This window comes from Verruconis gallopava (genome assembly GCF_000836295.1).
Source record: "Verruconis gallopava strain CBS 43764 unplaced genomic scaffold supercont1.10, whole genome shotgun sequence".
NCBI classification, from domain to species: domain Eukaryota; kingdom Fungi; phylum Ascomycota; class Dothideomycetes; order Venturiales; family Sympoventuriaceae; genus Verruconis; species Verruconis gallopava.
This window is the reverse complement of record NW_015622146.1, coordinates 155,902-168,198: the sequence shown is the minus strand read 5'-3', so window position 1 is coordinate 168,198 and position 12,297 is coordinate 155,902. Positions and strand designations below refer to the sequence as shown.

The 12,297-nt window shown below is 50.3% G+C and overlaps 4 protein-coding genes across 4 annotated transcripts; 1 reads left to right on the top strand and 3 right to left on the bottom strand.

Annotated features, from left to right (window-relative positions):
- The first annotated feature begins 410 nt into the window (after positions 1–410).
- On the top strand, positions 411–3,118 carry PV09_03700 (uncharacterized protein). Its single transcript, XM_016356929.1, has 2 exons — positions 411–1,406; positions 1,469–3,118. The coding sequence occupies exons 1-2, from the start codon at positions 883–885 to the stop codon at positions 2,901–2,903; spliced, it is 1,959 nt and encodes a 652-aa protein (XP_016215018.1). The 5' UTR covers positions 411–882; the 3' UTR covers positions 2,904–3,118.
- PV09_03699 (uncharacterized protein) lies at positions 2,949–4,275 on the bottom strand. The gene is made up of 3 exons (XM_016356928.1): positions 4,083–4,275; positions 3,604–3,992; positions 2,949–3,544 (listed from the first exon to the last, which is right to left on the bottom strand). Exons 1-3 carry the CDS (start codon positions 4,234–4,236, stop codon positions 3,395–3,397), a joined length of 693 nt encoding a protein of 230 aa, XP_016215017.1. The 5' UTR covers positions 4,237–4,275; the 3' UTR covers positions 2,949–3,394.
- A 517-nt stretch (positions 4,276–4,792) lies between these two features.
- On the bottom strand, positions 4,793–8,106 carry PV09_03698 (uncharacterized protein). Its single transcript, XM_016356927.1, has 3 exons — positions 7,719–8,106; positions 7,459–7,659; positions 4,793–7,406 (listed from the first exon to the last, which is right to left on the bottom strand). Exons 1-3 carry the CDS (start codon positions 7,768–7,770, stop codon positions 5,002–5,004), a joined length of 2,658 nt encoding a protein of 885 aa, XP_016215016.1. The 5' UTR covers positions 7,771–8,106; the 3' UTR covers positions 4,793–5,001.
- A 3,398-nt stretch (positions 8,107–11,504) lies between these two features.
- Positions 11,505–12,225, bottom strand: PV09_03697 (uncharacterized protein; the record flags this gene model as incomplete). Its single annotated transcript, XM_016356926.1, has 2 exons — positions 11,505–11,651; positions 11,701–12,225. 2 exons carry the CDS (start codon positions 12,223–12,225, stop codon positions 11,505–11,507), a joined length of 672 nt encoding a protein of 223 aa, XP_016215015.1.
- Between the last annotated feature and the right edge of the window lie 72 nt (positions 12,226–12,297).

The following is a 12,297-nucleotide window of genomic DNA, read 5'->3' as shown; positions in this document are numbered from 1 at the left end:
CCTCTAGAATATGGGACTCTCGGATCTGATTCACAAGACAGCTTTGCGGCGGGCACACGAATAGAAAAGCTGTATGAAGTCAGAATACTCCAGCAGTTCACCTTCAGATTGTGAATCATGGCTTAGCATTGAAAGAACTCAAGTTTGCGACTAAATATAGAACAAAGTCAGTAATGTCAAGTGCATAACAAGGCGCTCGGCTTGATGTGGATACAATCCGACGAGAGGGTCACGGCGCTAGGGTTCCTTCCGCATTACGCGCCTTGTAGAGAGAGCAGTGAACTATTGATACCTCGAGCAATGTTATCAAGCATAGTATAAAGTTCATTTTAGTCCACCTTAACTTTTGTGTGCTAACGAAGACAAGCCTTTAGTATCTGAATCTCATCATGGGAGACTTTCGTGGGCACCACAATCCACGCAAAAGGTTCTAAAGTCTGCCGTCAGGACCGATTGACATCAAAAACAGAGTCGATCCCAATCCATGCTTTATTCTATTTCCAAGAGTGAGCCACTACTATAATCTGGATACGGTTTCCCTTCAAAAAGTCGATTTCATGAGAAAAGCATTGGTCACGACACTTTTTCCTCTTTCGTTAAATGGAGGGATGGACTTGGCGCTCACCCAGCCTCGGCGCTAAATCAAGCTGGCGCTTAAAAACGACAACATAGCTGCACCAATACGATGGCAATTCTCCTCGAACATGCAGGAGCTCAGACTGATATGGGTGAAAAGGTCGTAATGCATTACTGTCTTCAAATGTGGAGGATTTACGGCAATACGGGATAGCTGTCTGCGTACTAATGTATACTCATGAAAACCTCCTCCTAAGTCATCTAGCCAGCCTGCCACCTTTGGGTCCGTAAGGCTTCGTTAGGTCAATGGCATTGGAAGACAACAAAATCACCAAACCCAAGATTTCATTACCAGAGTCAAAGAGAACCAGCGACTTGCACACGCTGACGGTACACCATGTCGACACTTCGCATTGGAGACATTCACACTGCAACGTAAAGGATCCCAAATTACGGAGCTCCAAGCCAAACCAGCTAGCTGTGTTGCTTTTCGAATGGTGGACCATCGAGCTTGCTAGTTGGGCGTTGGGTGCCTTTTGCGTGGTGGTCATCATCTTTGTGCTGTGGCACTTTGACGGTAGAGCGCTACCTGATCTGGGCTTCGGTTTGACAATCAACGGCTTCATATCTATCTTTTCTGGCATCGCGCAAGCTGCCCTACTTTTCCCTACTGCTGAGGCTCTGGGTCAGCTCAAATGGACGTGGTTCAGGTCGGAGCCGAAACCATTGCTCGACTTTGACGTGCTTGACAGCGCCAGCAGAGGGCCTTGGGGATGTGTGACGTTGCTTGGTCAATCAATCCTATCGTGTAATTCAAAAGCGAAAAGAATGTTCGTTCCAAAGATCACCCTCAGGATGAAGACCAAGCTTCAGTAGCTAACGTATGTGGCAGGAGACTGGCTTGTCTCGGCGCGGCGGTAATCATCATGGCTCTTCCATTCCAGCTCTTTGTTCAACAATTAGTTCAAACCCCCACAGTATGGTATGCGACAAACTCGTCTGCAAAATTAACAAGAACCATTCAATATTCAACTTTCAAGCCCTTGTCAACTGATGACGGTGAGAACGTCATTAGCCCTGACGTTGCACTTCAGAACACGGTAGTTCCCTTCTTTTACGGAAGTGGTAAGGTTCCTGATGTTGATTGCTTTTGCCCTACGAGCGATTGCAAATGGTCGACTTTTCAGACACTCGGAGTCTGCAGTGCCTGTAAGGAATTGCCATCGCAGTATCTGTCTTGGGGCTGTTACGACGGCCCGGCAGACTGGCTGAACGACGTGACACTTTCACTTTCCACAAAGTTTGCGGATTATCCGAATCGCACTTCCTGCGGCTACTTTTTGAATGTCACCAGCAGCGCTCCCGTACTAATGACTGGATACGCTCGCGTTGAAAATACTTCGAACCCAACTGAGACGCTTACCATGAGACTATTTCCTCTGGTGGATGGTCTCACGCGACAGCCTTATTACGGTGGTTCGATCATGTTCAAAAATGTCACCAACGCTATATCAGACTTCTTGATTGTAGCAACCGCCGAGGGCGCGGAAGGTGTCTACCAAAATGCAACCCCAGTTGCACAAGAATGTGTTCTGAACTGGTGTGTTCAGACAATGAGCTCGAATTTCTCCAGAGGACATTTTCAGGAGGTTGTTATCGACTCGTGGCAAAACACAACAGTCGAACCTTTTCCGTGGAATGTTACATTCAATGAGACTACAGGCGTTCCTCTAAATTTCCAATACACAAGAGATATCGTCTTAACTCCACCCAGCTCGGAAATCACATTTGGCTTGAACGCTGACACGATGGTGGAAACATCATTCACCATGGACATTGTTCTTCCCTCGTTCCTTACTGCAGCCAACTCAACAGCGATTCCTCGATACAAGTTCAACAATCAGAACATGAGCCCACGATCAATTCCGATGACCATCAATCCTTGGCTTTCGGCAGGCAGTATTCCAGACTATCTTACAACGATTGCCAAAGCCATGACCATCACGATTCGCAACTCGGCAAACAGCAGCAACATGGTAGAGACCTTTTCAGGAGACGCGTTACAGTCAAAAGTCCTGATTCACGTTTTGTGGCCTTGGATTACGCTGCCAGCTTCGGTGCTCGCGTGCAGTCTCGTCTTTCTTTTGACAACCATTTACACAAGCGACAGAGCTGCTGAAGTGGGGGTCTGGAAAACAAGCGCGCTCGCTATCCTCTTTAATGGCTTGCATGAAGAACTGACAAAGGACGAGCCTGAACAGGTATGGACACTAAGGGATTTAAAGCAGAGGGCCAGCAATATGAAGGTCAAGCTAGGCCCTGATTAGGTCAAATGCTGAGAACGGGACGTGGAGTTTTTGCAAATGAGGGACGTGAGAATTTACACACGCTGCTTCATGTCATTTCGCATGCTAGCAAGGCTTGCATCTTGGCGTCATGCACAGTATAGTACCTAATCTGTAGATAGACCTCCTAAGAGTTTTATTTGACCGTCATAGATTATTCTACTAGATTTGGGCATAAGTCGTTCATTTTGAAGAACATATGACAATGGCCTTGAACATCGCATTTGGCAAATTATGCTTCGGCAATCGGATCTGAGTATTTCAACTCGATGCAACACGAAAGCTTGGTTGTTAACTCTGCTGCTGAAACGCCGCTGAATGCCTGCTATGCTGCCCATATTTTCCGGAGCCCAGAGACAAACACCACGCGCCCTACACGTCGTCATAGATTAATCATACACGCATGCAACTAGCCAACCCTTTTGAGGAACACCATAAGCCTCTCAATCTTGGTTTTTTTTTTCTCTTCTCCCTTAGGTGAGCTTCTGCTTGATGAAGAAGCTCCTCAGATGGCTCAGCTGCCACGCGCAAGTCACGCCCAAGACTGCTAGCTGGATAAGAGTGTATCTCACAATCTTTGCGTTCGTCGCCTCCGACTGGTCCCTGAACTCGGCCTCGCGCTCCTAAAATTCTCTCGTTAACGCCGTTCCGCTCTACGCGAGAGCCAGGGGCGGCAACCTACCCGCTGGAAAACCTGCTCCCTTCGAATGTCGTTCAGTCTGCCGTTCAAGTCCTTCACCTTGCTGACGAGGTCCTCCATCGTGCCCTTGTCGGTGCTTTCGATCGCACTCGTCTCTCCAATCGCCATGTCGAGCTCGATCTTGATTGTGCCCACCTCCTGGCCGCCAACCACGTACGAGCCGGCCGAGTGCCAGTTGGTCGGTGCGAAGCACAGCCGGTGCTCGCCAGAATCGGCGGCGCTGAATGTGAAGCGACCCTTGCCGGCGCCCTTCTGTGAGACAATGCGATGGTTGTTGTCAAACGTCTCGTCGACGGTGATGAACAGACCAAGAGCGTTGTCCGGGTGAAAGCTGTTGGTGCTCTGCTCATACTGAGTGACCGTGTAGTGTCCTAACGGCCGAGCGTAAGTTTATTGCTGCACATACCCCGACTTCACACTTGTGCGTGGGCTAAGAGTGCCGAAAGGGTAGAAGGACGTACCAACGACCAAGGTGTCCTTGGGCAATTCCTCGACGAAGCATTTCGGGGTGCCGCCCTTCATGTAGAAGTGCAGCGCGTACGATTGCAGCGCGAACAGCGACAAGAAGAGGTAGCAAAGCGCGCTCGAGCCTCGTAATCGGGTCATGGTGGGCATGCGGTAACGAACGTTGGAAGCTGCGAATGCAAGTTCGTAATGCCAGATAGTGATTCTCGAGAATTCATGCATCCCCAAAGGGGTAATCGGGGGTGCGGATAGTCACAGCCTGAGGCGTGAAGGCTTTCGTGCCCCTTAATCCAACTCCTCCAACCAACAAGAACATACAACAAGTTACATCCCTTGTTTATGCTGAAGTCGGATAGACCAATGTCTGACAATGTCGACGAGAACCTGATAGCAATCACGTCATCATTTGATTCAGCAGTTTCCATAGCTCGCCAGAGAGACGGCGCCAACCATGTTGAGTCGGAGATCTACAGGCTAACTTTTCTTCTTGTCTTCCGTGACCTATGCTGATCATCCTTCATGGTGTACCAAGTTATTTAATAGAGTTAAAGCTGTCGCTAGCTTGTTCGTTCACTCGGTACGCTACGATAATGCGGATCATGAACTTAACTTGTCAATTTAGCAACTGCGGCCTACGTTTACACTAGTGGCCTCATGGAGCATCGCACGAGAGTGAACCTACTCTAGTTTATGTCGATATTTCAAGTCGTGAAAGAAACAATTTTCATTAGTACGTACAGTTCCGGGTGAACCCACGGGAACTCGTAGCCCGCTTCATGCATTTATCTAATCCTTGACATCACCTATTTCGTGATTTTTTTTCTTTCAGTCTAAATCGTAATACAACAAAGAATCCCGCTGCTCAAGCTGATGTCACATCGTGCCGCCTGCTGTGTTCTGGAAAAACGAAACAAATTAAACCAATATCCAACCTACTAAGATTCCATCTGCCACGCACACGACCGAAAACACGATGGCGATGCATGCCCATTTGAAAATGCCGATTCCGTCTCTGGCCGTCAGGACACTTGTCACACCGACAAGCGCGAAGAACAGACTCGCGATGACGCCGAGGAGGATACCAGCATCCACTTCACCTTTCTGCTTCTTGCGTCCAGTTGTGGCAAGTATGCCCTCAAGTACACATAGGATGACACTTGCAGAGAGGCAAATAGCTGTAATTAGAAGACGAGAAGACGTGCTTGCGGACGACTCTGTCTCGACAGCTGGCAGGATGAGATGTTTCAATTGAGTGTTGGCCCGCTTCACTTGGTTATGATGTATGTTCATGGTGCCGTAATCATTGCGCTTTCTGCCGCGAATCTTCGAAAGGAATGATTTTTTGTTGCCTGCCCATTCCAGTTCTGAATCAGAAGGACTAGTTGTACTCTCTGAGTCCTCCTCTTCTTCTGTGAGCGGCTGACTGAGCGCCCGCTCTTCGTCAGTGATTGATTTCTTGTTCCTAGAGAAGATTGAGGTGATCTTTGCAAAGAGAAGCTCCGCAGTTTGTTGGCCTAACCATTTGTCTTCCTTGTTCGGGTCAATGTAGATATAGTACGCGTTTGCATCATCATCATCATCGCTCGGATAGTCGTACTCATTCCAGTACCTCCGCTCGTCCTTTCCTTTCTTTCGCGACTTTTTGTCAAGAGATGGCTCGTCAACCCTGATTTTCTTCGCAGATTTTACCTCGGCGATAGCATCCAGTCTACTGAAGTCCCGTTCGTACATTGGCGTGTTAGGCACCGAGGTAGTAGAAGAATCTCCAACGGCGGTACTGGAACCAGATCGATCGTTCTCAGAGTTACTAGAGGCACTTGAGTTTTGTCCATGCTCGATCACGGTGATCTGCGAAGACTTGCGACGGCCAAGGGAAACATGTTCAGGGACCTTGCGAATATCTCTTGAGAGGGCGGGAATCCAAAATGGAGGACTCATGGCACAAGGCTTCCAGAATTCGTAGATAGCGTGGCTAGCGAGCGAGAAACCTCGAATTCGCTCTGTGAGATGGCTCTTGTCCAGGAGATCGATGACATCCTTTGCAACTTTTCCTTCCTGACGAATTCTAAGGATAGCGAAAGGAAACTCTCGGCAATTTCTCATCAAATTCGATGTCCAGTCCTTACCTGTCAAAACATCTTTCGACATCTTTTCATAGCAAATTTGGGTGTCAAGAGTTGCCCATTGCCCTGCAAAGGAAGAATTGCTAAGGCCTAGAAAGCGGGTCCGCTTGCATAGAATAGCTACCAATGGTTCCAGCCTCTTGTTTCTCTCAAGCACATTTCGTGCTTCATCCAGGCTCATGGACTGCAGTGTTGAAGTTGGCGTAGTCAGATCCATCGAAGCGGCATTCCCAACAGTCTTCCAGGGCTTGAAATCACGATTTGCATCTAGAAAGGCGCCGAGATGCTTTCGACGGATTCGCGCTATGCCGGGATGAGGGGATGGCCCTTGAGCCCTGAAAGCTATAGTTGCATCGTCTAAGCTAGATGTCCATCGCGCGGCGGCTGCGGCACATGTAAGAGAATCTTCGGATTCACTGACGGTAGATCTGCTTTGCCGAACGCCATAGTCGTCGGCATTGTCCACGTAAATGACACCGCAATCATTCTCACGTTCCATTACACCTTCTTGGCGTGTGGACACAGAGCTACGGCGTGATAGAATTGGGGACTGGGAAAAGGGCGAGGCAGATTCTATAGTTTGTTTTGTTAAGTAGAGTCGAAAGTGTTGAAGCAGTAGAACCTGCAATTCAATCAACTGCTCTGGATGGATCCAGTAGATTGCTCGCGCTCCCTTGTCGCCAATCGTGACTTCAGAGAAGGCCGTGTCAAAGTTCACATCGCTCACAGTATTGATGGCTTCTTCGAGTTGTCGGACAACAGATGCAGAGCTTCGCAGAGCCACCCGCCCTCGCGTGTCTTGAGAGGACGGGCGGTCCTTGCTGGTCTGCAAAGGCGTGAGGCCGGGCAAGGCTCCAGAGCCATTGGCAGTACGGATTGCCTGAAGCAAGTCCGTCCAGCGATCGAAGGTTTCACTCATCGACATGTTCGTGAAGCTGTTCGATCTGCCCAGAACCTCGGTCCGGAAACGCTCTTCCAGCGAAGTCGAGCCCGACCACTTTTTATATTTTTTGAGCAACTTCCTAAAAGCGGTGCGCTGCGCAGCGACAAATCGCGACAAAGCACGAATCTCCTCGCCAGCGCTGATGGCCTCACGCTCAAGCTTGCCATAGCGGCCCGAGAGGTACGGCCTCGGCACGTCCGACCCACTGCTCACATTGCGGGAGCGAAGCTTCCTCAATACTCGTTCAACGTTGGCTGCGCGTGTCAGAAGGTTTGAGAAGAGGTATGAGTAGCACGTTCTACGTACTCAGGCGTCCTTGAATCTCATTGGACTTGCTCTTGACGAATAAGCCGACACGCTCGTGCTCAGCGACAAGCACAGCGTAGAGTCTGTTCTCGCCGTTGGCGGCGCCCTCGTTGTCGCAGCCAGGAATGGCAATTGCTTTGCCCTTGCCCGCGCTGGTGCATTCCTTGATCAAGTGCTTCACAGCATCGTAGTCGACATTGTCTAACACGCATTGTTAGTTTTGGGAGGCCGCTCACAAGGGCAAGGATGGTATGACGCACAGTACGCCCACTCAGGAACCGAGTGCTGGCGCAGCGAGTCGCCAAATTTCATTCCCAGACGCCCGATCTAGAGCCGCATACGAGAAGGAAGCGGTCAGTCACGGCGACGAGCTGGACACAACAAACACAATGTGAGGAGACAAGCAACTTTGAAGCGGGAACAAGTTGGAGAGCAGATGTTTTGGCCCAAGAGAAGCCAAGCCATGCGCTGATCCACTATGCTCTCTTGGTACGGCGACAAGGAAAGTTTGGTCACTAAACTTGCGCTTCTTTGTCGGGACACACATCCACACGCGACCTCTTGCCGCAGTCGGTCGGGTCGTGCAACGGTCCAGTGGCTTATCGGTGCGTCAATCTCGTTTCTCATCCTGCGAGCTAGCCTTCTTTCTAATATGTGCGGAGCCTGCTGGAGGTACAAGCCTGCCCTGCACGTTCTGGCCGCCGACTGTGCGCCTCTGCAGGGCCATCCAACGTCTTGGGATCTGCAGACTTCGCAATCACAGTCAGCACGGCGGACTGCTTCTTATCTTTATGCTTTTGCGCCGTCCCACGGCATCGGGTTACGATAAGATGTTTTCCTTGAGCTGCGCTCTAGCTAGCCAACCCGCTCGAGAAGCTCGTACGGGACGGTCAGCCCGAGGTTTTCGACGTCTCGTCACGACTCTTGTCTGTCCTCACGTTCGTCACGGCTCCACACTCGATGGATGGACAAGGACTAGTTCGCGGCTCTTCATTCGCTTATTCGGCTGACGAATGATGGTCCGGTAAACCCCCCGGGCCGCCCTGCTCCATCTACAAGTATTACCCACAGTCATCCGTGGTGGCAATTCGCCGAGTCACAATGAACAGCAGAATTTGCAATGCGTTCGTCGAATCCGATTTCACGTGCATGCGACGTTTCGCTGACCTTACCGAACACACAGCGATTGGCCGCTGGCCATTTAGCGAATGTTTTTGGTTCCAATTGTCGGGGCTAGCTGTTGACCCTCATCCCATGTTCGTCCCGCCCTGCAAGAACCACTAATGCACCGAGAAAGACCGGCAGCCGCTAGAGCCCTCCTCAGATGAGCTGAAAGATGCTGTCTGAATGTTGGGCCAAAAGACAAAGAAAGAGCGAGAAAAAGTTGACATGCTTCAACACAGCATCAAAATTTTCACCCTTGATAGATTACCCTGCATGAGGTGTACGCGTTGTGAGGCAGGCATTGTATGCGGAGCTCTCCGTTACCGCTTGCGAAGGACTGGGTAAGAATACATGTGCGTTGAGCGGTGCTCTCGAGTGGCTGATACCTCAGCCTGCTTCCACCCGAGCACGAGAAAACTCAAGTGCCCCGCTCGTCCTCAAACCAAAGGCTGAGCATCAAGGTTGATGCTTGTCGCGAGAGGGGTTGGGGTCGGCAGCCATGCCCGAAGATTCAATCGCATGTTTGGCTGATGATCATTCATAAGCAGTTATTCCCAACCGATTCGTGTGCAGTTCTGGAGAGATCTAACAGAGAGCGAGATTCAATGCTGAAAGTGCACGTCGCTTAATATTCAAACAATGACTACACATTGATTGCATGTGAAAAACGCGGCACCAAAACTTGCATCGTCAGGCCTCTTGATTAAAATAACCTCTCAAAGGAGTATCCATGGCGTCCGCGGCGTTCAGATTCTCCGATGCACGCTAAGATTCGCTAGTGGGACACTCGTAGTAGTCCATACAATAACCGAGCATGAACTCAGCATATGTTGAACTGTCAATGTATAAACCGCCCATGCTTCGAGTTGGGAACGAGTTCAGTTGCTCAGCCATCGTCGGACCTTCTCCGAAGGTTTAAAGGTTTGCCAGGCTCGCAGAGGCTCAAACATTTGCTGCCTCTCATCCGGAGCGACCGCGCTTCTTGCAGATGAAACCCCTTTTTGGCCCAGGACCATTGCAGGATGATGAATTGGCTCACACTGTAACCAGCATGCTATCGCAGCGATCGTGAAATATGGTGTGCAAATTTTGATCGCTTCTCCAGTTGCCCCAGGTGAACTACCGGAGTTAGGAACTCTTGGGTCCCCCGACTGGAGACCAACAAGGCCTCAAAAAGAAAAATCAAAAGGTAACTCAAGAGTCGACGCCAGAGCAAAAATGTGTCGAAGCCTTCTCGAACAGACTGAGCTGGCGCCTAGACCCGCCTCAGACGCATCATCGCAATACTCAGTGCAGAGATGGATGCAGTCATGAACCTTGACATGATATCAATATTACTGCTATCCTTTCCAACGTGCATATTAATTTTACCGTCTCATCACTATGCTCGGCTCGGGCCATGGGTTGAACATGAAATGACTGTTTAACTTGACTTTAGTTAACAGTTAAAGCAGTCACGTGATTTCACAGAATGTTTGCCTCCACTTCATCTGGAATCTTTACTCCAGCTTGCGCAATTGACAAGCCATGCGCTTACTGGACCCGTCCAGTCCAACGTATGATCAAGTGGTCGCGTGTGATCACAAGATAGCAGCGGTTAAAGCACGGCAACGTATGGCTGACAGCTTGAAACTTCTGAAGTCACAAGCAGAATCCTTCGCGCTGAACAGACCTTTGTCGACCAGCAAAGATGCAATATACCACTCCTTGGAAGAGCTCAGCCTCTCGGTAGTCCATTTAGGCAGGTGAATATATCGAGCGGCGTTGTGATCCAACCAAACGTGCCCGCTCGGCACAATGGGAGGCCGCGTATAGGCCGTCAAGCATTACCGCGCACGACGAAGGAAACACGTTTATTTTTGCTTCGCCTACTCCGACCTACCCTTCGCGCCATGCTGCAGTTGAAGACCGAACTGCACCAGGCGCGACTCGCACAATGCGCATGATGAGCTGCCAGGTGAACGTCTGGCAGACGTGCCCGCCGTCTTCTCTACCAGGAATAGCAAAAATCCCTGCTGGATTCTTGTGATGTTTCTCAACTCCCCAAATCCCATCGCACGTCAGGGACAGAGTGGCGGTGGCGCCTTTGTTGCAACGCCATCTCAAACTATGCGGAGAGCTCGAGCAGCCCATGCCAATGTCTTGAGGCCCAGCCTGCGTCGGTGGTGCACGAAACTCGTGGCAGTGTGCCCTGCTATCGAGGCACAAAGTACAGCCGCCTAGCATAGCATGGGTGACATCGGCGATTGAAACGAATCTTTGCTCTTAGAGAGCTCTCAAATACAAAAATCTTTGCAGTTGGAAGTTGCCGGATCATTGTGTCATCGACCTTCCATCGCTTCTGACTATCATTTGAACTGAGCATTTTAGATACTAGCACATCGGTCATTCCTATTGGTCCTCATCAGGCTAGGATAGAGCTGTAGACCAGAGCCTGATCACGGCGAACAATCATATTGACGATTGGTACATCTTATCAATCCTCTCTGTCCTCTCGAGTGCTTTTAAGACCGGATCTAACAGGACTGTTAGAACTCGCGTCTCTCTCGCTTGAGTTGTTCAACACCATCCCTCGTCGTCGCTGTCCGCCATGGCAACCCCGCTTTGGGATCCTACGCAAGCATTTAAAATCATCAACAACGATCCAGGCTACGGGAGGCAGACGTGCGTAGGCTATGCTCCATCCTGCCGTAGACGTTGTCGAAACCCCATAAACATGTACAACAGAACTGCCGCTGCAGATATCCTTCACGCAATGTCGTTGAGACCACCAAGTCCGACAACTATGGATCGCGATCTTAAGGAACTGGCTACTCTATGTCTTTGCGTGCGGTATCATCGTGACCAGGCACAGAGCATCGCTAGTAGGTGGAAGGAAATCATCACTCGAGAAGCTCGAGAATTGGAGAATCATCGGACGAGCTCGACAACCTCGGAGCCACTCGCACGCTTGGGAACTGCTCCAAGTCGTCCATTGCTTCAAGCATCTTCTTCGAGCCCATCATCAGATAGTTCCTCCGCTGGAAACTCTATCGTCAGGTTCAGCAGTAGTTCGACGTCTAGTCACAGCACGCACACAAACCCTAGCTCGTCCTCAGGCCCCCAGTCAGACTTATCATCAGTGCCGTCTCTTGGTTCATTGTTTGTTGGGATCACGGCCGATACGACTGTTAGCTCCAGCTCTGCTAGCCGCACTTCCGGCTCGACTACAAACACCGAGACCGCGCATACACCATCTAGCAGCACCTCTTCGGCTTCACGAAGGAGCTCCCTCTCTTCTTCGAGCAGCTCAAGCGCTGGCGGCACCACACGTGCAATCCAAAGAAGCACTCCATCCATATATACGGGTTCATCTACGACGTCAGCAGATGCTATACGTGACTTTGGTCTGCTTACCCCAACCTCAACGACTGAATCCATTTCCTCTTCTCCGGCCCAAACGACGGTGACACGACCGCGAATGACCGTGGCCCCATCAATATCGAACGGCACGAGCCAACCTAATGAATACGCAATTCGGCCCAGAGACAGCCCCCCATGCACCAGAATGCATGTTGACCGCCGAACGTTTGATACGGAATGCACGATCTGTTTGAACAGCATGACGAACACCCCACTAGACCAACTGGTGTGGTGCAAAAGCCAGTGCGGCCAGAACTTCCACGTCTGGTGTTG